The 26,655-nt window shown below is 36.1% G+C and overlaps 1 protein-coding gene across 3 annotated transcripts in view; it reads right to left on the bottom strand.

Annotated features, from left to right (window-relative positions):
* LOC115228997 (cilia- and flagella-associated protein 206-like) overlaps window positions 1–26,655 on the bottom strand; it is a 119,434-nt gene that overhangs the window by 24,647 nt on the left and 68,132 nt on the right. For all 3 annotated transcript variants that reach the window (XM_029799432.2, XM_036499188.1, XM_029799437.2), the window contains 3 exons: window positions 9,943–10,062; window positions 4,983–5,087; window positions 994–1,080 (listed from right to left, as the gene is read on the bottom strand). In XM_029799432.2, the coding sequence (XP_029655292.1) occupies window positions 994–1,080; window positions 4,983–5,087; window positions 9,943–10,062 (312 nt within the window). The remainder of the gene's footprint in view (window positions 1–993; window positions 1,081–4,982; window positions 5,088–9,942; window positions 10,063–26,655) is intronic.

Below are 26,655 nucleotides of genomic sequence, written 5' to 3'. Positions count from 1 at the left end.
GAGATTCGGACAAAATGTCTTGCAGTGTTTAGTCATGACCATTTATGTTCGGAGTTCAAATCTTGCCATGGTCATCTTTGTCTTTCCTCCTTCCAAGTTTAATAAAATAAAGTTTAATAAAATACTGAGGTTGATTTACCTTTCTATAATGCATCCGAGCAGCAAATGGAAATATGAGAGCAGGCAAGACAAAAAAGGCCACTGATATCATAGCATTCTTAATACCAATATCATTAAAATCATTATCAATGATATCAGTTCAAGACTGTTTCCCTGGTGTGTGTAGGGACTAAATCTTTATGCAAGTCAATGAGATTATATTCTGACTCCTGGTATTGTTGAAGGAGATTATGCTCCGAGTTTTTGTGCTGGTGAAGTAGATCAGGTTTTCATCTCTTTATTTGTTGGATGTCTTCAAGGTCTCCATGGAAGTCTGATGTAATGTGTCTATATTGCATATTGATGCTGTCTATGTGCTGAAAGTTACAGGGAAGAGATGGGTGATATCAAGTGCATTAGGTGCCTGTGTGTGATTAGAATTAATAGTTAGGGAGTGATTCATGAATGAAGGAAGTGTGTGGAAGAAATAAAAGACTTTGTGGCACACCAAAGTTAGTGCATAATGCAATCCAATGGTCTGACTGGAAATTTATGATGCAAGAGGGGAGAGGCAGATGGAACCATAAGTGGACAACTTAGCAAGGAGGTCTTAGTGCCACAGTCAAAGGTCAGTTAATAAAATAAGTCACCACTAATACCTTGGTTTGTTAGTAAATAGCATCACCAAGACCCCTAGTAATCTACTAGTTGTCAATAGATGACTACTTTAAATCATTATTATTCCTAAAGCTATAAGCAAATGATATCAATGAAGTGTTTTGGTATAAAAAGATTGTTGTATGAAAACAAGTGCCAATCTTTTACCTGTCAGAATTAACAACATTCAGTTCCTTTAATAACACTTTGGTTTTAGAAATGTAAAACAGGACTTACTGAAGACATTCTTGCGAGGTCATTTGTTATCTCGATTCCTTTCAACAGTGGATTCATAACAGAATCAGTGAAAATATTAGTGTGGACCTGTTAGTTCAGCAGAAAAATAGAGAATTAGTTAAAGTCTTCTTAAATACAACAACACCATGTGCAACAAACAAATAACAATACTGAATAAGCTATAACGATATATCAAAACAAAAGAACTACAATATTGTAGTTCTCACATACATAAGTATAGAAAACCATATATACAAACAAATTAGCCATTTTTCTGTTTTCAGCTATTCTGACAATCTGCTATTCATGCTATCACATTACATATTTACTGGATTAAGACAGCTTTCACTCAGGGCACAATTATCATTCATACAGTAATATGACCTGATCTCATGACTATTCACCACAACTGATGGCAATTTGAGCCATAAAGAAGGAGCAAAGTTTTTGACTCCAATCAGAGTGTGATACTAATATGGCATAGATCCAGGTTGTTCTATATCTCACTACTCCTGGAAATTGTGAAACTTGTTATGTAAATATAAGTAAATCTTTTTAAAGACTCCAAGTTTATTTTCAACTTTTCTTTTCTTTATACACACATATTTATATTTATATTCACATACACACACACATGCTTGTGCACACACACACCTGCATGTGCACACATACACACATGCATGTGCACACATACATACATACATACATACTACATACATACATACATACATACATACATACATACACACACACACACACACCTATATAAATATCATCACTGAACTGTACACATCCCTCAATCCTTTGACTACCAAATATTGATATACTGTCTGCTCTACCTTGTGGAGTACATAATGGAAGCAACTACTGTTGCTGCTTAACCAATGAACTAAACTGACCAATATAGGCCCAAATATTCTCACCTAGAAGCCATTTAAAAAGTTCTATTAAATTCTCTTCACTCTTTAGTGAATGGCATGTGGGTTTTCCAAATGGTGTGTTCTGACAGTTTCTGAATACATGCTATATTTATATCAACTTGAGTGGTACAAAGGCGAATGCATGCAATACAGAGTAGATATATACAAACATGTTATTTTATCTAAAGGCTGCTAATATAGAGCTCATTGTTGCAAGTCCGAGACATCAGGTTAGCTGTGTGTGTCTGAGCTAGGCAAGAAGAGGAAGAGAGAGAATTTCATGATGCTTCACTTTTTATATCAAACAGTGGTAAGGCAACGTGTCGGCATTCCTACCGGGAGTTGCAGCCTATTCCAGAATATCCTGTAGTGAAGTAAGAAATGCAACTCTCACTTATTTCCCTTTCTCTCCAGTTGGGTTTGCTACAACTCTGACTCTGTACATCTGAGAAACTTTAAGTATTGTTGGAGCTGAGTCAACTTGTATATTAAATAACTACATATTTGCAACTCCAACTAAAAGTGTTGACTGCTTTCCCAGTTCAGCAGTGCATCATATTCTTGGGGAAAACACTTCATTTCATATCATTCCAGTCCATTCTGGGAGAGTATGATCTTGTTCACTTATAACATCATGGAAAGCAAGCAACTGGCTCTAAGAGTCTTAGGATTGAAGATAGTAATGTAGTGTGTGTACGTGTGTGTGTGTGTATTTGTGTATGAAAGAGAGAGAGTGAGAGAGAGAGAGAGAGAGGTAGAATTAGTAGAATGTTGGACAAAAGCACCTTATGTGTTTAGCTACATAGTCACTTCAAGTCCAGCTCCATTCCACTTATGACTTTTTACCAATGAAATAAGCACCACATGGTAAAATATCAGGTCATTAAAGAATGAAATATCCAATTTTGAACTGAAAGTTTATTTTACTTTATCTCAGCAAAAAGTAATGCAGTTAATTAAAGTATGCACCTAAATTATCGACACAATTTTGCCATTTTCTTGATAGCTTATTTATGCTGGCAGGGAAGAATTCTGGAGGGCAAGAGGTGATTAAATCACGAAAGGCTATTTTTGCATCTTCTTCAGATTTGAAGTTTTTCCTTGCAAAAAGTTGTCTAATGCCTGGAAAATGTGATAGTCAGCTGGTGCAAGATCTGGTAAATATGGTGGATGACAGAGTACTTCCAAGTTCAATTCCTGTAACTTGAGCAGTGTTCTTTGTGTAACATGTGGCTGAGCATTGTCTTGCAAGAGAATCATCCTGTCTCTATTGACCAATCTCGGTTATTTAATAGCAAGTTCACTCATCATTTCATCCAACTGGTTGATGTATACATCCACTGTAATTAACTTACCAGGTCTCATGAAACGGTAGTGGATGACACCAGTGCTGGACTACCAAACAGACACCATTAGCTTTTTCTGATGGATATTCTTTTTTGGACTGTGTTTTGGCACTTCGTTTCTATCCAGCCACCATACAGAATGCTTGCTATTGTTGAAAAAGGTCCATTTTTCATCACTCATAACAATATGATGCAAAAATGATTTGCTTTTATGCAAGTTTCAAGATGCTGTCTCATTTGATGGTCATTCAGTTTGTGTGGTATACACTTGTCCAGCTTCTTTCCCTTGCCAGTTTGTTTCAGATGGCCCAATACAGTTGGAACTGAAATATCAAATGTTGCTGCTAACTCACATATAGTTTGAGATGTATCTACTTCCACTATAGTTTCCAGCTCATCATTATCCACCTTAGTCTCAGGTCTACCACAGGGCTGATTTTCAAAAGTAAAGTCACCAGAGTGGAACTTCTCAAACCATCAACATACATTGCCACATCTTCACCAAACACCTCATTGATGTTTCGAGCTGTCTGGAATGCATTGGTTCCAAGATGGAACTTATATTCATAAACAACACAAAGTTTTGATCTAGCCATGGGATCACAAAAATTGATTTACAAGAGAAAACTCACAATATAATCAGACACCATGAATGTTGTAAAACAAAGAATTGTCAGAATAAAACATTAGAGTTAATGACTGTCAAACTTGGTGCATAAGAAAATTGGATATTTCATTCTTAATGGCCTGATAATTACTGAGATTGATATAATTGACTATACGTTAGAAGGTAATACTCCTGAATGGGTACAATCCAATAACTAAAAGCATTGAAAATAATAAATTATATTTGGAGTTCTTCAAAGAATTTCTTGAGGTACATGTAGAATACTCTTCTTTCCAAAACCATCATCTACTGTGTCTCATATCCAGCTTCTATAATAATCACTTTAGCCAATCTTACCCCATTAGAAGTGTAACCCTTTGGAATTCTATCCCATAGCCGTTGAATGGAACTATCAACTGATTCCATCTTACTAGTCTAATAAGAATATTGGCACTGCCTCTTCCTTTTTCAGACTACCTTCATCATCATCGTTGTCATCCTTGTTGTTGTTTAATATCCACTTATCATACTGGCAGGGGTTGGACAGTTCGACAAGAGCTGGCCAGGCAGAAGATTGCACTAGACTTTTGTGTCTGTTTTGGCATGTTTTTTTTTTTGGGGGGGGGGCTGTATGCCCTTCCTAACACCAACCACTCCGTAGAGTGTGAGTGCTTTTTACATGGCACCAACACTGGTAGGGTCACCAAGTAACTTGCAAGACAAAGATCTTTTGAGAGGGTGGGGTACTGGAGGAGGTGATCTTGTGCCAGATGATGAAAGGCTAGAGTGTGACCTTATAAATACAAAAGCAACACAAACGCAAATGATATACTTTGAACATGAAGGTGTTTTGAATGAAGCCAATAATGATTACTGCTGCTAATACCATGTAAAAAAAACACCCAGTACACACTATAAAGTGGTTGATGTTAGGAAGGGCATCCACTCATACAAAATCATACCAAAATAGAGAGTAGAGTTTGGTGAAGTTATCTGATTAGCCAGTTGTTGTCCAACCATCAGTATGGAAAATGGATATTAAATGATGATGATGACGACAACGATGGTAACAATAATTACAATGATAATGAAGTGAGTACATATATAAATACTTACTTTTGAGAAGGAGCCCAGAGAAGTTGCCACATTGCTGTACACACTCAAAAGTACCATTTCCTCTTGTAAATAATTCCACAACTGGGCCAGATGAATAAATTGTGGCTGCAATGAAACAATACATACATACATACATATATATATTTAATTAGAGGATATATTAACTTCATGAAGGGATGGTTGCATCCAAGGAAATACTGGTTCAATACCTAGTATTTGGGGGGGAATCAAATTCCCTTAAAACAATAGGTGTATATTAAGCATATAGTTTATATCCAGTTAAAAGAAGAAAAGAAAATGTAGATAGGGAAGTTAACAATCATCCATTATTAACAAATTGGTCATCTTCGCTTGTAACAGCTGTTTCAATTAGTACTCAATAATTTAATTACAAATTTGTACATTAAATTTGCATTCATGTGACATGAACATAATTTCATCAGAGAAAAAAAGGATGTACCTTGGGATGTTATATGTGGACCTGTCAATTCATTTCAGCAGACACACACACACACGCACATACACACACATACATATATACATACATACATGCACACATACATACACACATATGAATGTATGTATATATATAACAATACCTTGATATATATTCATTAAACCCATACTAGCGCAGAAAAGCAAATGTAACATTAATTAATGAATAAACAAAAAGAAATCTTCCTCCAAAAAATCTACTTCTGAACGCCTATCTTATTCCTTGCTCAGCCATTTCGTTTTACTTAAGCCTTGTCCCTTCAAATTTTTTATTGTTAAATATACCATAGAAGATGTTGAATATAACCAAGCTAAATCTAGTCTGTGGAGGCACATGGCCTAGTGGTTAGAGCAGCGGAGAGGTGGTCGAGGGATCGCAGGTTCGAATTTCGGACCGGGCAGTGTGTGTGTTTATGAGCAAAACACCTAAGCTCCATGCGGCTTTGGCAAAAGGTAATGGTGAACTTCTGCTGACTCTTTCGCCACAACTTTCTCTCACTCTTTTCTCCTGCATCTAGCAGCTCACCTGCGATGGACCGGCATCCTGTCCAGGTGGGAACCTATACGCCAAGGAAACTGGGAAAACCGGCCCTTATAAGCAAGGCATGGCTCGAGAAGGAACAACACACAACACAAATCTAGTCTCAATATATTACAGTGTCATCCGTCTGGCAATTTTCCAAACATTTTGTTTTAGAATGATGATCCCAGTAACCTTTGACTTATATCTGCCTTCTCTTAGTTTCACTACAACAACAGCTTTTGTCCCATTAAACTTACTAACTTCATATCTATTAGTGACAGAGGCAGTATTAATACTGAATGGTTATAGAACAAACTTTACAGCGGTAGTTACCATGAGGAAATCTCTCGTATTGGCTTTTGGAGCAAAAGGTCCTCTTATCTATATTGCTAACAGGGAAGATTAATCCCTGCCACCACTAGCACTAAGACTACCCGATCACGTGATTTTGACCTTCTTTGGTCTTTTCAATGATGGACTCTTGACAGCTAGAAACAGCTTCAGGCTATATTCAGCAATATCAGGAAACAATTTTTCTCCAAAATTTTTTTCTGCACACAACATCAAGCTTCCTCTCTTCGTCATGGCAAACTAATTAATTCCACTTTGTAAATGTTTTATACCAAACACTTAAATTGAACTCATTACCCTCACCTCTTTATTTGTTTTTTCATGCCAACACTATTCTATCCACCTTTTCTCCAGAACAGCCTTTTCTTTTCCACCCATATTTTTATTTTTCAACCAGACAGGAGCCTTTAACAACTTCAACAAATAGGCATCTAGACATCACTATATTTAATCTCATGCTAGGCAAGAATACCCTTAAATTTTTCAAGCACCTAACCTCTCTTCTTTGAACTAACAATATAATAACAAACAAACAGAAACAAAACATCAAGACTTGCATGTTTGGACAGTTATTGGCAAGTTCTTTTGTTAAGATTCCTCAAAGTTATGCAAAAATGTAAATTTTTAAATAGCCTCCCATCCCATATCCTACAAAAATATACAAAAGGTAATTTGTAACTGAGTAAAAACTTTTTATTTTATTTGTTTATTTATTTATCTATCCATTTATTTATCGTGTTGGAGGAAGTTGGAATGTTATCATTACATCCTTCAAATTTATATAGCTGTCATATGAAGTTATCTTAGTGATTAAATTTGTAAGCATTTTCAATTCCTGGAAAATTCTGAATTCTAAATTTTTGTCTTCTTTCACCACATGCTTTCATTCTAACTATACTGTATTATTGATTCTGTAGAGATGAAGTAGGTAAATTATTTTTTGTTGTTGTAGTTCTTATATTATTCATTTATAATTTCCTTATTTCTTTTTATTAATAATGTCTTAAAACTGCAAATTCTAGAGAAATGTGTGATAGAGGAGAGACAAAAATATGATGAGAGACAGACAGACACACATTCACATAGAATTAAATGCATAAGCATGCACACTCAATGACAAATGGACACAGTGAAAAAGAGATAAACAATCAGGAAGACAAACCAACAGATAAACAGGCAGACACACAGAGATATGTAAATAGATAGATGGATGTATAGATAACTAAATATCTAATATAAACATTCATATCATAGTTTACATTTGTAAACAAGTAGTTGAATATATGTAAACATGTGTGTGTGTGTTCAGATGTTTAATGAAAGTGGGACACAATACTCAATTCATGACGAATATATCATTTGAAATTAATTCTTTTTTTCTCAACTTGAATTTCATGCCACTATGATCTTCAATCAAGAACTTTCTTCTTTCAGTATTTGAATTAGTTTTATCTGCATTGGAGCAAGATCACTTTTTTTTTCTATGGCAATAGTTTCATTGGCTAGTTTCTTATGTTGATCTACTATTAAGGCATTGTATACAGGCTGTTGTTGTTTCATTTGCTAATTAATTGAATGTTCTGTTTTTCATTGGTCAATTCAGTAGTTGTCTTCTATGCAGCCTCTTATCATATCATTCATATCTTATTTTGCTAAATTTTTCATTCTGTCTACTTGATAGATTGCTATTCTCTATCTAAAATCACAGAAGATTTTGTTTATCTAATCTGTTGTGGGTGGGGTTATATTTTATATTTGATATTTCTAAACAGTCATACTTTACTATGACATAAATTGTTTTATTGTTCCATTGTTATTGGCATTAGGTAATTCATGCTTAGTGTCTTGGAGAGAGGCACAAGTTCCCCACAGTTTAATGCCAGAAATGCACATTTGAACTCACCAAATTTCATTGCAATGTTTTTAAAGAACTGGGTTATGGAGATCCAGTTGCATTTTGGTGTGGTTAACACTTGGCACATACAGCTTCAGATCATCAACAAAGAAAAGGTGAGTGATGGAGCTATTCCTATAGTTGCAATATTTTGTGATTACATATGGTAAGAGGTTTAATGAAGGAACAAAGAGTAGTACTCACAAACTATTACTCTGACAGATGCTTTTTTATGACATATAGTGGCAAAATTGATGTCTCAGTTGTTACCTCTAAGGAGTAGGGAGCTGTATTCATTTTGGGTTAGATGGTGGATGGCAGCTACTAGTGGTAGTGGAATTGTGGCTAATTGCAGTGCTGGGATAATTCATTCATGTGGTGTACTGTCAAAGGGCTTTTTGGTAGTACAGCCATGCTATAGCCATGTTTCTATGGTTCTTTATATTTCTTTCTTATTTTGTTAATTAGTAGGTGTTCAATATTGTCAGGTCAGGAATCTTATCACAGACTGATGAAACCTGTTACTGGTACCGTGTAAACTAGTACTACCATTTCCATGGTCAAGTGGTTCACAACTAAACTGGCTCCCACACTTGAGTAGCTTGCTTCTCTTGTGAGGTGGATATCTGGACACACAACAGGATTAAAAACAAGACCTGTTGAAGGGTGGATGGGCTTCTTTTCCATTTAGAGGTTTTGCACTAAGGTCCAATTCTGGCTGTTTGATATCTCACTAAGTTTTATTCTTTGCATAAATCCAAAGTGTTTAGGTTCAGATTGTATCTATAATTCATATAATTGCTTATTAAGTTCATAATTCCAAAGCATACAATGGGCATAGTCAAGATGAAGACGAAGAAGACAGATGTGTTGAGTCAGGATAATTTGTCTGTTTACTTTCAATATATATCTAATATTAAATAGATGGAAGGTGGTGAGCTGGCAGAAACGTTAGCATGCTAAGTGAAATGCTTAACAGTATTCCATCTGTTGCCATGTTCTGAGTTGAAATTCCACTGAGGTCAATTTTGCCTTTCATCCTTTTGGGGTCAATTAATTAAGTACCAGTTGCATACTGGGGTCGATCTTATTGACTGGACCCCTCCTCCAAAATTTCGGGCCTTGTGCCTAGAGTAGAAAAGATTATTAAATAGAAGGGGTTGTTCTTCAAAAGTTCGAAAATTTTGCTATGATTAAACTTTTAAGTTATTCATAGCCTGTAATTTTTTCCTTTCTAATTGTTTGAGTTCTGAAATTGTATTGAAATGAGCATATTAAGTTACCATCATTCAATAAGTGATACTTTTTTACAAGTGTTGCATGGCTAGTTTGTGTGTATGTATGTTATTGAATAAATTCTTATGTAAAAATGCCTGTGTGTAATTTTACCTGAATTTTGCAGCTCAACTTGCCCATTGTTGGGTTCGTATAAAAGATAATTACACACATCTGTTCACAATGGTGTATATTCATGTGTGTGAGTGTATGTATATATGTATACATGTATGCATACACATGTGCATGTATGTATATAGAAGATAATTACACACTCGTGCGCACATGCACACAAACAGACACACACACAAGTGCATATACACTCAACAAAATTTCAGACCAAATGATACAATGGTGTTCCCTTTGAGGAATCCCCAGTGCTATAATTAGAAGACATACAGCAAACAGGCAACAACACTTACATAGACTTGGGCTGTTGGAACAGCTGTCTTGTTTTCAACAGTAAAATTAATTGTTTCCAAATAACTGTTCAGTTCCTTAACATAGGTTTCAACTTGACTTGCAGAATTCTTCACATCAAGCTGGAAATAAAAAAAGAAAGCAAGAAGAGTATCAATCATTAAGCAAAGTTTTCCACAATTCATTTTCACTTTTTCTTCTTGGTTTATAGTTTCAATTTCATATTTTCAAACCTCTAGTTCAGAATTTACATATTTAACACAGGCATCAATAAAATACTAATCTGAACCATGCCAAATCAGATTGGAACCTGGTGCAGCTCCCTGGCTAACCAGTTTTCAGTCAAACCCCTCAATTCATGCCAGCATGATGATGATCATCATTATCATCATTAAAACACTAACTAGAATTAGATACATGTGGAGAGAAAAATCCCTATTAATCAATGACTATCTATCCATCTTCTCTGCACTATTCCTGAGAGGGTTATGGAGAGACATTATGCACCTTCCTTCATAGGAGCCTATCAGAAGCAACTGTCATTAGACTCTCCAGCTGGATTCCTAAGCATGGCCAACTGAGACTGTGGATATTATCCAACCCACCATCCATTGTACTCCACTCCCTTCTTTCACCCATCCTCCCAACAACCCCCACCTTTATTTCTGTCCACTCACTACATTCCTGCCTTCTACTTTTCACTCCCCTTTTTGTAATGTTGCAAACTCACCCATCCATTCACCCTATCCAATTCTTGGTTCCACTTCCCTTTTATACACTCCTCTCTCATCTTCTCATCCTCTCTCATCTCCTCATCCTCTCTCTCTCTTCTCTTCCTCTCACTCTCCTTTCTTCCCCCTACTGAGTTAGCCACGTGTCTCCTTGACTGTCTTATCTACTGCTGTTCCTTTACTCATACTCTAACTTCTCACTTGGCACAATGCCACCTTCTTCAATCCTACTCCCTCATTCAGTTAAGGGGCCTTGTATATTATTTGGTGATCTCATTGCCGCTGGTGCTATACGTTCCGTAAAGTGGTTGGCATTATAAAAGGCATCATGTCATAAAAGCCATGCCTAAGCAGTCAGTAGGGTGTGGTACAGTCTTTTGACTTGGCAGCTCCTGTCAAACTGTCCAATTCATGCCAGCATGGAAAATGAATATTAAATGATGATTATGAAACCATTTTTGGTTTTCTCCTAGGTTTCTTTCTGATTGATATGGCTTGGAGGATCCATCTTGCAATATTTTCCTGTGACATTCTAATCACATCAATGACTATTATGATTGTTTTTATTTTTCAGCAAAACATTGGACAGAACTTCATCTATGTTTTGACATTATTCTGACTTTATCAGCAAAGCAAAGCCTTCACTAGATTTGCTTAAATAATGATGGAAGAATTACAAAGTAAATGTTCAAGGTTGTGTATTTGTTAGTGTAAGGAAATAGAATAATTTAAAAATAAAATAATTCAAAGATTTCAGCCACATGAAACACAATAGTTGTGTTAATGTTAACATATTTAATGCATGGACCATATAATATAAAGCTATCTAGAAATAAATATGTGGTGCAGAGAAAATGGTATTTGTCAAAGATAAAATGTTGTTTTCATATTTGCAACAAATACGTCTTGCTATTTATTTTTCCACTGTTTCCTTCCACAGTTTTCCTTGCCATACTTTCTTATTCATTTCAGACACTTTGTCCACCATTCCCTCTCATGCCTTCTGTTTATATAGTATTCAACTTTATTTACTAAATGCTCTAAATAAATAAATGCTAACTCAGTCTAATAGAATTATCAATAGAAAATAACGAAGTAATAACAATATTATTATAAAGATTATTTTTTTGTATCAAAATTCATTACAAATATAAATAAATAATACTAAATACATAATCAGCATAAATCCTATAATTATACACAAAAATTATATACACAAGTCAGTATTATAAACTTTATAAGTCTTTAGGATACTTCTCTTACATCGCAGTTCAGATGACTGAATCAAGCATCAGGCAACAACCAGCTGAGAGGTTGACGGTATATAATTCTGTATCAACCAGCATGTTGTGGTTATGTCTTAGACATTTGAATCTAGCTCTAACATTTGTAGGTACCACAATGTTATAGAGTTCAATAAGGTAGTCAATCAACAGGAACATAATGGGAATGAGTGTTTCATTTGCTAGCTGTGCTCAGCTCAAGACACCATCTGAAACCTAGAGAAGGTAATGACAAATCATTCTCTAGTGGTGGGAAAACAACTCAATAGAGTTATCAGACTATTCATAAATACCCTATATGTCATTTTAAGTGCCATTTCATTTCAGTTTCTCTCATCACTACCCTTTCTTGCTGAGTTTGACCCTTTAGCATTCAGATTGCTCTGTCAGATGTAATGCTTATTTATTCACCTCATTTTGAATTAGTCATGCATTAGCTGTGAGATTTCCATGATGTGCCTCTTAACTTTAGGAATGATATTGTGGGGTATGTGTAAGGGGCTGGATTTGGCTGGTTTGAACATAAAGGAGGTAGCATATTTAGGCTGGATATTGCTGGTTTGAATACTAAAGAGTTTTCTCACTTGTGGATGAAAGAGATTACAATTCTACCACAAATTCTAATAAAAGTGTAACTTTTGTAAGTTGTAGTTATTATTATTTAACCTCAGGTCATCTCTGAATAAGCAGATTTATGATTAAAAACATCCCATCTTCATCACTTCATCTTTTTCAGAGATATCTAAGTCTACATTATGCAAGATATCCTTTATTTGGAATGGCAGGATGTGATTTGAGGGAGATTTGTCACTTCTCATAGGTCAAGTGATTACACTGAGGATCCTTTGTTGGTTCAAATCCCTGTTTCAACTCTTGCTAGGATTACTAAATTATAGAGATACAACTTCTAGAGCAACTTAAGAATGATACCATTCTGGAAACTCCTGTGATATCAGTCATAGCAAGATATATATGCAATTGCTTTTCCCACTCTGTGAATTATGCCCTTACTGTAAAAGAGGAAAAGAAATCAGTGGTGTTGACAACCTCAAATTTTTATCCCAAAACACTTTATAGATGTTTTGCATTTTGGAGAAGACACTCCAAAATAAAAGACACAGATTTTAATATTGCCGTTGCCATAGCTTCTACTGCTGTTTTTCTTGTTATTTAGCACCAGGTCAACCATGATCAAAGGTATTCCAGCAGTGACCATCCTGTCTTTTTAAGGGTATGTGAAACTACATTACCTAATGTGTCCTTTCCTTATTGATGACAAGGTGTGATTTGAAGCATATTTGGCTTCTCTTTCTAGTAGTGTGTTGTATGATCACATAAAAGCTTCCTCATTGTTTCCCTTTAATAGTCTAATGGGATAGATAGAAGTATAGAACACTTTGCATTGCTTTTCACTTTTCACTCTTCCTTTCTCTACTATTCCACTCAGCTTCTTTCCTGTACACTTTCTTTCCATCTATATTTCCCTTTTGATATTTCCTTCCATTATTAATTCCTGTTAATATCTTCTTTCTTTCCCTCTTCATCTTCTTTGCATCCTTAAGTTATAGTCTTTACCTTTAACACATAGACATCACACTGATTTTCCAAGACACTTCTTTGCCTAACTACTCCTACTGATCTTCAACACATACTTCACACATAATTTTCATATCTTTCTCAACCACAGACCTTTCAAACAGTCTTTTTACACAAATCTTTCTTACTTAATCTCCTTAAACCATCCACAGACATTCCATAAGTATCTCTCAGGTATGTCTTCCATACTTATCTACATGATGACTCTATACAGATATTTCTCAAATAATTTTAATATAAAATATATAGCATTTCATTTTTTCATATAGTGGATATTTAAGTGAGGGAGCTTCTACAAGGTCACTCAATCAGCTAGAAATATCAACCAAATCTCCCTCATACCACAAGCTATTGCTTCAAAACAAAAATAAAGGACACATTAGATAATCAAGTCCTAGATTATTTTCTTTTAGTCACAAGGAAAGGCAATATCCATGATCCTTTACAGGACCTCCAAGGCTGGTGAGAGGGAGGGGAGAAGTTATCCTCAAACCAGACCTAATCCAAATGCTTGTAACAGAGTGGACTCTGTTAAAGACCAGAAAGACCAGGGCAATTCAGTCTACCACCTAAAATACACTATTCCTTTCATCATGTCTATTTGATCAAAGCTGACATGGCATTCAACAACAACTAAGATATTTTACACAAACTTTCCATGAAGACATGTTGCTACTATTTATATCTTCACGTAAAAAGCACCAACTGATCATGGCTGCTGCCAGCCTCCCCTGGCACCTGTGCCGGTGGCACGTAAAAAGCACCCACTACACTCACTGAGTGGTTGGCATTAGGAAGGGCATCCAGCTGTAGAAACACTGCCAGATCAGACTGGAGCCTGGTGCAGCCTCCTGGTTTCCCAGGCCCCAGTTGAACCATCCAACCCGTGCTAGCACGGAAAACGGATGTTAAATGATGACGATGATGAACCTTCTTCATCTTCAGTATCTATTTTACACACCTACATCACGCACTGACTTTAAAGCTTCATTCCACATCTACTTCAAACACAGATCTTCCCAATATGACTTCCACTCCTATTTATATATAAAGTTAAAGAAATTCCAGCTAGATTTACTTAAAACCCAATTTTTTTCAGTATTTTTGAAAAATTATGATTAACAACAAAAAAAGAGAGTTAATCATTTTCTTGAATCTTAAGGTATCCAAAACACTTGCATTTAACTCTAATTTATGAAGTATTAATAGAATAAGTGACACATTTCGATATGGATAAAATGCTAGTGTATTGATACCCTTATCTAACAGGAAGATGAAACTGAGGCATATAAAATATAAAGTGTCTGAACCCTCTTGATACCAACCTACCTGAGACTACATTTGGTTTACTGATACAAACTTTCCTGTGTAAAGTTATCTAAATTAAAGCCTTCCTTCAAAATTTCAAATTAATTTATGTTTTAAACACTAACTTAATAATAACTATTATTTTACTAAATTCTTCAGTATTTTTAAAATTAGTTGAAACATAGGTAGCATATTTCAACAAATATATGGTGAAAAGAGGGTTAACTGCATCTTGAAGCATTGTTTCCGTACTTTGCCATGATTAAAAATAAGACTTAAAAAGAAAACATCATAACTTTTAAGGTCATTGTTTATAGTTTGGAGACAACACTGGTAGAAATATAGCAAAAAAAAACAGAAAGAAAAAAAAGGTATGCAAATTTGAATATTGCCTATCTTGGCTACATAAAAATCTACAGAGAATCTTGGTATTTCTGGGTGTGGATAATCAAATAATTAACAACAGCAACAATAACATCAAGGAAATGAAGTTTTATATCATCATTATGATTTATAACAACAATGGCAATAACAAAATTAACAGGAACAACAACAACAAAAACATTTATCAAAAAATCAAATGAGAAGTTTGAGAGCCAAAAATTATGTGAAAAGAATTTCAGGTGGATACCAAAAAAGAAAAAAATGAAGCTAACTGACAAAAAGAGGCCTGAAAAATTATTATTATTATTATTATTATCATCATTATTATTATTATCATTATTATTATTATTATTATTATCATTATTATCATCATCATCATTATTATTATTATCATCATCATCATCATTATTATTATTATTATCATTATTATTATTATCATTATTATTATCATCATTATTATTATTATCATCATTATTATTATCATCATTATTATCATCATCATTATTATTATTATTATATCATTATTATTATTATCATTATCATCATCATCATCATCATCATCATTATTATTATTATTATTATCATTATTATTATTATTGTTATTATTATTATTATTACTGTTGTTGTTGTTGTTGTTATTTAAGGTAGCAAGCCGGTAAAAATTCTTAGCATGCTGGGCAAAATGCTTAGAAGCATTTTGTGCCTTTATATTCTAAGTTCAAATTCTTCTGAGGTTGACTTTGCCTTTCATCCTTTCAGGGTCAATGTCCCCTCCTTGGGGTCAATGACTTACCCCTCCTCCTAGGGTGCTGGCCATGTGCCATTACTATCATTATCATTATTAAAATACTAATGCGGCGAACTGGCAGAATCGTTAGCACGCCAGGGGAAATGCTTAGTGGTATTTCATCTGCCGTTACATTCTGAGTTCAAATTCTGCCGAGGTTAACTTTGCCTTTCATCCTTTCAGGGACGATGAAATAAGTACCAGTTATGCACTGGGATCAATGTAATCAACTATCCCCTCCTCCAAATTTTTGGGCCTTGTGCCTACAGTAGAAAGGATTATTATTATACTAAGGCAGTGAGCTAAAAAAATCATTAGCATGCCCGGCGAAATACTTAGCGGTATTTCGTCTGCCACTACTTTCTGAGTACAAATTCCACCAGGGTCGACTTATTATTATCATTATTATTTACAAACAATAATAAGGGTGGTGAACTGAAAGAATTGTTAGCACACCGGGTGAAATGCTTAGCAGTATTTTGCCTTTCACTACATTCTGAGTTCAAATTCTGCCAAGGTCAACTTTGCCTTTCGTTTTTTTCAGGGTTGGTGAAATAAGTAAGTCAAGCACTGGGTTCAATGTAATTGACTTACCCCCTCCTTTCCTGTAGCAGAAAGGATTATCATTGGCAAACAAAACACTTTGCAGTATTTGTTCCAGCTCTTTACCTTCTATGCTTAAATCCTGCCAAGTTCAACTTTTCATCTCTTTGGAGTTTATAAAATAAAGTACCATTCAAATACAGCAGTAAATGATATCAACTAGCACCGTCTTCTCAAAAACTGCTGGCCTTGTGCCAAATTTAGAAAAAAAATTTCCGCTCTCTTCCTCATCATTATTATTACATCTGTAAAGTAATTTATTTTGGGAAGGGCATCCAACTGTAAAAAGCATGCCAAAACAGACAGTGGAACTTGGCACAGTCTTCTGGTTTACTATCCAACCCATGCCAGCATGTAAGACAGATATTAAATGATGATGATGATGATGATTGTTATTATTATTGCTATTATTATTCCTTCATAACACAGTGTAAAAATGCAACGAAGTCTTTAGTCATCTGTCAAGTCACAACAAGGACCTCAGACAGATAATACTTTCCTTAAGATGTGCACTGTGCCCAATAAGGCTGCTTTTTCACAAGACATCAATCTTGAATGGGATTTCCAGTTGCCTTAAGAAGTCATAAAGTTTCAATGGGATTGAGCCCAACACTCTGGTCACCACTGGTATCACTTTTACTTTACCCTCTCGCATTCCATACAGTCTTGCCATTTCTACTTTCAATTCAGAGTTCTTGGAGATTTTTTCAACCTCTTTACTTACAATATTCATGTAATTTAGTATGGCTACATCAATAATCTGGTAGTATTTGTCACTCTTATTCAATATGACAATATCTGGCTGACGGTGTTCAATTACACGATCCGTCTGAAAATCATAGTCCCAGAGTATCGTTACTTTTCCATCTTCCTGCATAACTTTACTCGGTACATGCTTATACCAGTTCTCTGTTACTTAGTATTTACAGCATAAGAGCCAATGAAGATACACACACACTTTGTTATGGTGGTGATTGTATTCTTTTTGTGCAAGGATTTCACATCCACTTACCAAGTGGGTCACTATTATTATTATTATTATTCAGTAGTTTTATTTTTATAGCGTGCTTTCACTTCACTACCGAGCGCAGCTCTGTGTGCCTTGGGTATGTGCTGTGATTTGTTGTGATGCTCTGATGGTTATTGTATGGAAAGTGTTCTGCGTAGGATGTGTGCAGTGCCTAGTAGTGCAATTTTCTGTATGTTATATGTGTTTGTAAGTACTGGTGTTTTTGTTATGTATTTGTCTGAATATTTTTTTATCATGCCTAATGCACCTACTATGATAGGAATTGTTTCTGTTTTCAGATTCTACATTCTAGTTACCTCTATTTCCAGGTCTTTGTATTTTGAGAGTTTCTCCATTTCTTTTAGAGACACATTGTCATCTGCCGGTATTGATACATCAATTAGAAAGCATTTTTTTTCTTCATGATCTCTGACAACTATATCTGGTCTGTTGGCCTTAATTTCTCTGTCTGTGTGTATCGGCATATCCCAGAGTATGGTTGCTTTCTCGTTTTCTGTGACCTTTTCTGGTGTGTGCCTATACCATCTTTTTTCTGTTGTTATTCCATAATGTTGGCATAGCTTCCAATGTATGTAGGTTCCAACTCTGTCATGTCTGTGAATATATTCCTTCTTAGCCAGGACTGGGCAGCTAGAGATAATATGATTTATTGTTTCTTGTCCATCTCCACATATTCTGCAGTTACTTGTAATATTTCTTTTCATTACATGTTTTTGGTAATTTCTGGTGGGGAGGCTTTGGTCTTGTGCTGCAATTAAAAATCCCTCTGTTTCTGCTTTGAGTCCTGAGCTTCTCAACCATTGCTGGGATTTTTCTTTATCTATTTCTTTTGCATTTAGTTTAGTCCAGTATTTACCATGAAGGGGCTTTTCTTGCCATCGTTTTATCATGGTTCGTTGCTGTTCTATTTTTAGTTTGGATTTCATTTGTTTTATAGCTTTTGTTGTTTCTTCATCTTCTTCTTCTTTTTCTTCATGTTTATTAGGTGGTATGATTTCTTGTTTGTATTTGTCAGCTTCCTTAAATACTGAGAACAGTTTTTTGTTTTGCTCGTGTTTTGCCGCTATCTGGATCAGTTTTCCTTCTTTCTGAAGTAGATATTTTTGCAGTCCTATGGTGGTTATTTTATAGTAGTTTTCCAGCTGTATAAGGCCTCTACCACCTTCTATACGTTGTATATATAGTCTTTCTATGTCAGATTTTGGATGATGCATCCTAGATCCTGTCATTATTTTTCTTGTTTTCCTATCTATTTTGGTCAGTTCATTTCGTGTCCAGTTAAGGATATTGTAGCTGTAACTTATAACTGGGACAGCTAAAGTGTTGATACCTATTATCTTGTTTTTAGCATTGAGCTCTGTTTTTAGTATTGATCTAACTCGTCTATAATATTCTTTTTTTATTTTCTCTTTCATTTGTGTGTGTTGTGTCTTATCTAGTTCATGGATTCCTAAGTATTTGTAAGTTTGGCTTTGGTCTAATTCTTTTATTTCATTGGTTTTATCTAGTGTGATGTTGTTACTCTTAACTAGTTTTCCTCTTTTCATGGTTACTTTGGTGCATTTTTCTAATCCAAATTTCATATCTATTTCTTTGGTAAATCCATGAACTGTCTTTAATAGTGTTTCCAGTTGTTTGTCATTTGCAGCGTATAGTTTTAGGTCATCCATATATAAAAGGTGGCTGATCGTTTTGCTGTCACATTTATATCCGCATCCAGTTCTATTTAGTATATCAGATAGAGGTGACAGTGCTAAGCAGAAAATGAGTGGAGAGAGTGTGTCTCCCTGGAATATTCCTCTTCTAATGGGGATGTCTTTGGTTTTCATGAGTCCCTCTTTTGTTTGGAGGTGTAGGACTGTTTGCCATTTATTCATAGAGTGCTCTATGAATTTTATGATTGTTGGTGCTACTTTGTTAATGGCTAGTGTTTCGAGGATCCATGTGTGGGGGATGCTATCAAACGCCTTTTTGTAGTCAATCCAGGCCATACTGAGGCCTTTCTTCTTTCTGTGGCTGTCTTCAGTTATGGCTTTATTAATCATTAGTTGATCTTTACAGCCATATGAGCCTTTGCGGCATCCTTTCTGCTCTTCTGGGAACAGTTTGTTTTCGTCCAGGTGCTTGTTCAGCCTTTGCGATATCACTGCAGTAAATGCCTTGAACATAGTAGGGAGGCAGGTTATTGGTCTGTAGTTTTCTGGTTTTGCTGTTTCATTTGATTTGGGAATTATGATGGTTTTCCCCTTCGTGAGCCATTCAGGCATTGTCTCTGGCTCTGCTAGTATGTTGTTAAAGTTTTCAGCCAGCTTTTTGTGCATTCCTGTTAGATATTTCAACCAGAAGTTGGGGATCTTGTCATGCCCAGGTGCCTTTCAGTTGCTTAGTCTTTGCAGTGCCTGGGTGACCTCTTCAGTTGTTATGGGGGTCCAAAGTTGTTCAGATGCCGAGTTTGTTATTTTGATACTCCTTTTTTTTGGTTGTTCGTTCGCCGACCATATTTCTTCTTCTTATTATTATTATTATTCAGGTGGTGAACTAGCAGAATCAATAATACACCAGACAACAGGCTTAGAGGCATTTAATCTGTCTTTACATTCTTTGTTCAAATTCCACCGAGGTCAACTTTACCTTTCATCCTTTCGGGGGTCGATAAATTAAATACCAGTTGAATACTGGGATCAATGTAATCAACACATCCCCTCTCCCAAAAGGGCTGCCCTTGTGGCAAGATTTGAAACTACTATTATTGTTGTTGTTATTATTGTTAAGGTATCGAGCTAGCAGAATAGTTAGCATGCCAATCAAAATGCTCGGTATTTCATCTGTCTTTATGCTCTGAACCAAATGTTGCCAAGGCTTACTTTGCTTTTCATCTTTCTGAGGTCAATAAAATAAGTACCACCTGAACATAGTAGTCGATGTAATCAACTTAATGCCTCACCCAGAATTACTGGCCTTGTGCTAAAATTTGAAATTATTATTATTATTATTATTATTGTTGTTGTTGTTGCTATTATTATCATCATTATTATTAAGGCAGTGAGTTGGCAGATTCGTTAGCACGCTGGATGAAATGCTTAGCGGTATTTCACCTGTAGCTATGTTCTGAGTTCAAATTCTGCCAAGGTCGACTTTGCCTTTCATCCTTTCAAGGTCAATACATTAAGTACCAGTGAAATTCTGGGGTCAATGTAATCGACTAGTCTCCTACCCAAAACTTTAGGCCTTGTGCATATGATAGAACGGATTATTATTATTGCTTATGTGAGGGTGCATGGTCTAGTGGTGTTGAACTCATGATTGTGAGATCATGGTTTCAATCCCTAGACTACATGATGTGTTGTGTTCTTGAGCAAAACACTTCATCTCACATTGTTCTGTGATCACTTCAACACCTGATGCATGGTACACTATGCACCTGTTCAGACAACACTGCTTTGATGGAGAGACTGAGCTAATGTTCAGCACATACATTTGATCACCATAAACAAATCACTTGTGCAGGTCATTTGGCAAATGCTGAACACTCATATGTTATCTTCAATGTGAGAGTTCCTCATAATTATTATTTTGGTTTGGCTCAGGTTCAGTGTTATTCCTGATAGGATTTATGTAGACAGTGGGTTACTACTTGTAATCTTAACTATCCACAAGTTTCCATCAGTCTTTCAAGTGCTTAGAACCCTCCTGATAATCCTTGTTGTCCCTAAGAGACAAACTTTTTGTAGGAGCTCTACCGAGCATTCTATTCCAATTTCCTTCAGCCATTTGTCTATATCTTTGCTTACTGTTTCCAATGCACCAATTATTATAGACATGCCCTTTACTGTTCACATGCTCCAAATTCTTCCTATTTCAAATTTATGGGGATTCTATCTTTTCATTCTCTGTCCTCTTTCTTTATGATCCTGGAATCAAACAAGCATGATGGGTCAATCAGTAAGCAACTTCGCTTTCCTTTATCTATAATTGTTATATCCAGTCTATTATTTTTTAAATTCTTGTCCATTTGAATAGGAAAGTCCCACAAAATCTTACATTTCTCCAACTCCATATTATTATTTTTATTATTATATGAAAACTCACAGTTTATTTTGCTGGTTATGATGGAAAGTGTCGGCTGTCTACAGCAAGCAGACTAAGGTAACATTTGTTTACTGGTCATTATTCAAGAACCCTATGAAGGATTCTTGCAGTTCCAAGCAATGCTGATTTTTGTAGATGTTCTACCTTCACACTTTCACCGATCTTTTTCAGCCATGTTAGTAGCTGAGTGCTGATACTTCCAAGTGCCCCATTTATTATTGGTGTCACATTTTACTCTCTTCATTCACTATGACCTTCGTATTTCCCACTTTAAATTGTCATAGTTGTTTATTTTTTCTTCTCCTTTCACATTGATCCTGTTGTCAGCAGGGCATGCTATGTCGATAATCATACATGTTCTTTCTTTTTTATTCACCACAACAATGTCCGGTATCCTATGTCTGGTCAGGTGATCACACTGGATCATTACATTTCATAGGATTTTGTAGTTCTTGTTTTTGGTGACTCTTTCTGGGGTTTGTTCATACCACGTTTTTGCTCTTTGTAGGCCATGATTTCCACAAAACTCCCATTGGATCATTCTTGCTACATTGTCATAGCGTCATTTGTATTCATGTTGTGTCAATTTCAGGCATTCGCTAATGATGTGCCATATCGTTTCACCCCTCTCACCACACATTCTGCATTTGTCACTTTCGGTAGTGTTGTCAATTCTGCACTTCATATAATTGATCCTTAATGCTTGTTCTTGAGCTGTGCATATGAGTGCTTCTGTCTCTACTTTCAGGTCACTCCTCCTCATTCATAGCCGCTGGTCCTCTGTATTTGTCTTAGCGTTCACATCTCTTGCAATCTGACCATACATTTTTTCTTCCATGCTTTTTCTTTTTTTTTTGTTCATTTCTTATTTAAATTTTTCTTTAGTTACACAACTTTCGGTCCAAATTCCATTCTAATATCATTGATTTTTACTATCATCATCATCATTATTATTATTATTATTATTATTATTATTATTATTATTATTGCAGCGAGCTGGCAGAATCATTAGCACACTGGGCAAAATGCTTAGTGGTATTTTTTCTGTCTTTACATTCTCAAATTCCATTGAGGTCAACTTTGCCTTTCATCCTTTTGGGATTGATAAATTAAGTACCAGTAAAACACTGGGGTTAATGTAATTGACTAGTCTCCTCCCACAAACTGTCAGCCCTTGTGTCTTTAGTAGAAAGATTTATTATTGTTAGTAGTAGTAGTAGTAGCTGTAGTATTTACTTCTGTGGTTTGAATGCATACACACACACCTCACACAGACGCACACACACACAAACACACACATCAAATATTGAAGGATCCAGAGATATGCAGGTTGTGGTGAATAAACTGTCATCTAAATTATGCAAAAATGAAAATAACACTGACATCTCATTTTAGCAGATATATTTACCAAAATTACATAAAAATATCTTGAAATACTGCAGAGTAAATTTATTCAATAAAATCGCCATTGGCTTCTACCACAGCCTCCAGATGACTTTGGAATCTCCTGCAAACTCTTCTGGACGGTCTCCTTGTTTAAGTTGGCGAATGCTACCATAATCCTTGCCTTCAATTCATCTTTGGTGTTACAAGGAGTTTTGTTGGTCTCTCACTCAACTCTGCCCCACACATAATAATCAAGGAGGTTGCAGTCTGGGAAATTAGGTGGCCAGATGTTAAGGGTGATGTGAATGCAGAAATTGTCTGACAGCCATGACTGGGTTCTCCTGCTTGTGTGGCATGGTGCAGAGTCCTGTTGTCAGACATAAGGTCTTCCAGCAGCCACTCTCTTGACCCAAGGTAGCACTACCTCGCCCAGGTAATTGATGTAGGCCTCCGTGTTGAGTCTGAGGCTGTGTAGGATGATGAAGGGAGGCATAACGTCACCATATCAAACACCATGATGTTGAATGGATGTTTGATTTTTATCACTCTTGGTACATGTCCTCAGACTGCACTGTCCTCAGACTGACACCGTAACACTCCGAAATGTTTGTATTGGAGCTTCTGGCATGAATGCCAAGCAGTACAGCATGTCATTTCCAAATTTCTGGCAGAGTGAATTGCATCATGGTGCTGTTTTTCTCACAGACAGTGCACAACTGATCCTACTATACTATGTAGAGGACAAAATCATAAACAAACAATGTGCATGCACAAAATTGAAAATATAAGATGGCGACAATTTACCTAGTGCACTCTGTATATAAAGGCTGCTGGACCTGTAGCTTGATTACAAGTGTTTCATTGAGTATTTCCATTCATGCTATATCTCAGCTAAGATAGTGTGCTAACAGGGCTGCTCAACAATAGCAGTAGCAACAAAACTATTAACTACAAAACAACACCACAAAAAAAAAAACAATGATAAATACCAGGTATTGCTGTTATTTGAGAGGAGAAACACAGCCTCCCCCTCTGATGCTCCAAGCACAATACTTCTCAGTTCAACCCCTTACTACAGTGTTTCTCAACCATTTTTACCTACGAACCCCTTTGATTTTCTAATTTATTTTACTGGATACATACTACCATCACTATTTGATGTTTAAAAAATGGTATTATATCTTTATATTTAAATATTATTAGGAATTACTCTTTACTCTTTTACTTGTTTCAGTCATGTGGTTGTGGCCATGCTGGAGCACCACCTTTAGTCGAGCAAATCGACCCCAGGACTTATTCTTTGTAAGTCTAGTACTTATTCTATCGGTCTCTTTTTACCAAACTGCTAAGTTATGGGGACGTAAACACATCAGCATCAGTTGTCAAGTGATGTTGGAGGGGACAAAAACACAGACACACAAACATATACACACACATACATACATATATATATATATATATATATATATATACACACACATATATACGGCAGGCTTCTTTCAGTTTCCGTCTACCAAATCCACTCACAAGGCTTTGGTCAGCCCAAGGCTATAGTAGAAGACACTTGCCCAAGGTGCCACCCAGTGGGACTGAGCCCGGGATCATGTGGTTCGTAAGCAAGCTACTTACCACACAATCACTCCTATGCCTATTGTATAAAAAAGTGTTAAAATATTTTGTTTATTGTAGAAATATAACCAATTTATTGCACATAAATTTTAACAAAAAATCTTATATGGATCTTCAAGGGTCATGTGGACCCTGTTGAGAAGCACTGCCCTACAAGGCCCTACCAGCTAATAACCATTATGAATCAAGATTCCAGTGGAGCTTCTTGACAAAGTCAGGGATGACTTGTATTGTGCTGGTTGTGTGGTTGTTCAACATGGTGAAATAGCAATCAAATCTCTTTTAAACCATGCTCTATTGTTTTTAGAAAAGGCAAAACACAATGGATAATGTAGTCCAAGATAGACAAGATAGGATCACTCTGGTTGGAACATCTTTAAGAATAGGTCAGCTCGGTTAAAGATGACTTAGGAATGAGAACAACAACAACAACATAAAAAAAAATTCATTACAAAAAAAATCTCACCACATACTGAAGTGGCAGAATGGTCAAGATCAGGAGTTCAAATCCACTACAAGTAATTTATTGTTTCTGTGCACAGAACACTCTACTCCATATTGCCTTAGTTAAAACTAGCTGTGAGAAACAATTAAAAATGTCATCATGAAATGCTACCTGAGATAGGGGAAAGGTTTATACAAGGGTTGGTTGAAAAGTTCAGAGGCTGACTATGAAGGAGTGATGCTAGAGCTGTGAACACTTGCATACATTAATTTCAGTTCTTCTTATTATAACTTCATAAAGATAAACTGACCCCTGGCTGTTCAATGTAGCAATTCCTCTTGAATTGTAGCAATTCTTCTGGAAAATGGACAAAATTTCGCAATGTAGTGTTATCAAGTACCTGCAGAGAAAGGGTTTAGCTCACAAGGACATGGTTGCTCCATTACAGAATGATACTTCAGCTTCATCAATAATGCAAAAGTGGTTAGCTGAATTTGGGCGGGAAGAGAAAGACTTGAAGATGACCCAAGGTCTAGACATCCATAAATTTCCACCACTAAAGAAAAAATTGATCATGTTCACCACACGATGAAGGAAAACAGGTGAATGACTATAAACCAGATAAAGAAGTGCACCCAGGCTGATCACATCACAGGAAAATTTGACATTGTGTGGGGTAGATCCAGCTAGTTTCCTAAGCCAGCATGAGTGTTGAGTTCATCATTTTGAGCCAGAGACAAAGAGGCAATCCATGCAGTGGAAATACCCCTCCTCTCCTGCTCCAAAGAAGGCCAAGGTCGTTTCTTCCACAGGGAGGGTGATGGCCTCAGTTTTAGGGGATACAAAAAGCATTGTGTTTATTGAAAGGGCCACACTATCAATGGCAAGTAGTATGCTAACTTGCTGAGGCAATTATGAAAAGCTATCAAGACCAAACAATCAGGGAAACTGACAAAAGGGATCTTGTTTTATCACAACAATGCTCCAGCACACAAGTCCTTACTTTCAATGGCTGCTGTGCATGACTGTGGCTTTGTGGAGGCACATGGCCTAGTGATCAGAGCAGCGGACTCATGGTCGAGGGATCACGGGTTCGAATCTCAGACCAGGCGATGTGTGTGTTTATGAGTAAAACATCTAAGCTCCACACGGCTCCAGCAGAAGGTAATGGCGAACTTCTGCTGACTCTTTTGTCACAACTTTCTCTCACTCTTTCCTCCTGCATCTTGCAGCTCACCTGCGACGGACTGGCGTCCCGTCCAGGTGGGGAACCTTTACACCAAGGAAACCGGAAAACTGGCCCTATGATCCATGCGTGGCTCGAGAAGGAACAAACATGACTGTGGCTTTGAACTAGTTGATCATCCTCCCTATTCTCTTGATTTGGTCCCATCTGATTAACATCTGTTCTCCAACATGAAAAAACATGTGGTTGGGAATTAGT

The sequence above is a fragment of the Octopus sinensis genome, linkage group LG2 (assembly GCF_006345805.1).
Source record: "Octopus sinensis linkage group LG2, ASM634580v1, whole genome shotgun sequence".
In the NCBI taxonomy this organism is placed as follows: domain Eukaryota; kingdom Metazoa; phylum Mollusca; class Cephalopoda; order Octopoda; family Octopodidae; genus Octopus; species Octopus sinensis.
The sequence above is the reverse complement of the archived record's forward strand: the minus strand, read 5'-3'. Positions and strand labels throughout refer to the sequence as shown.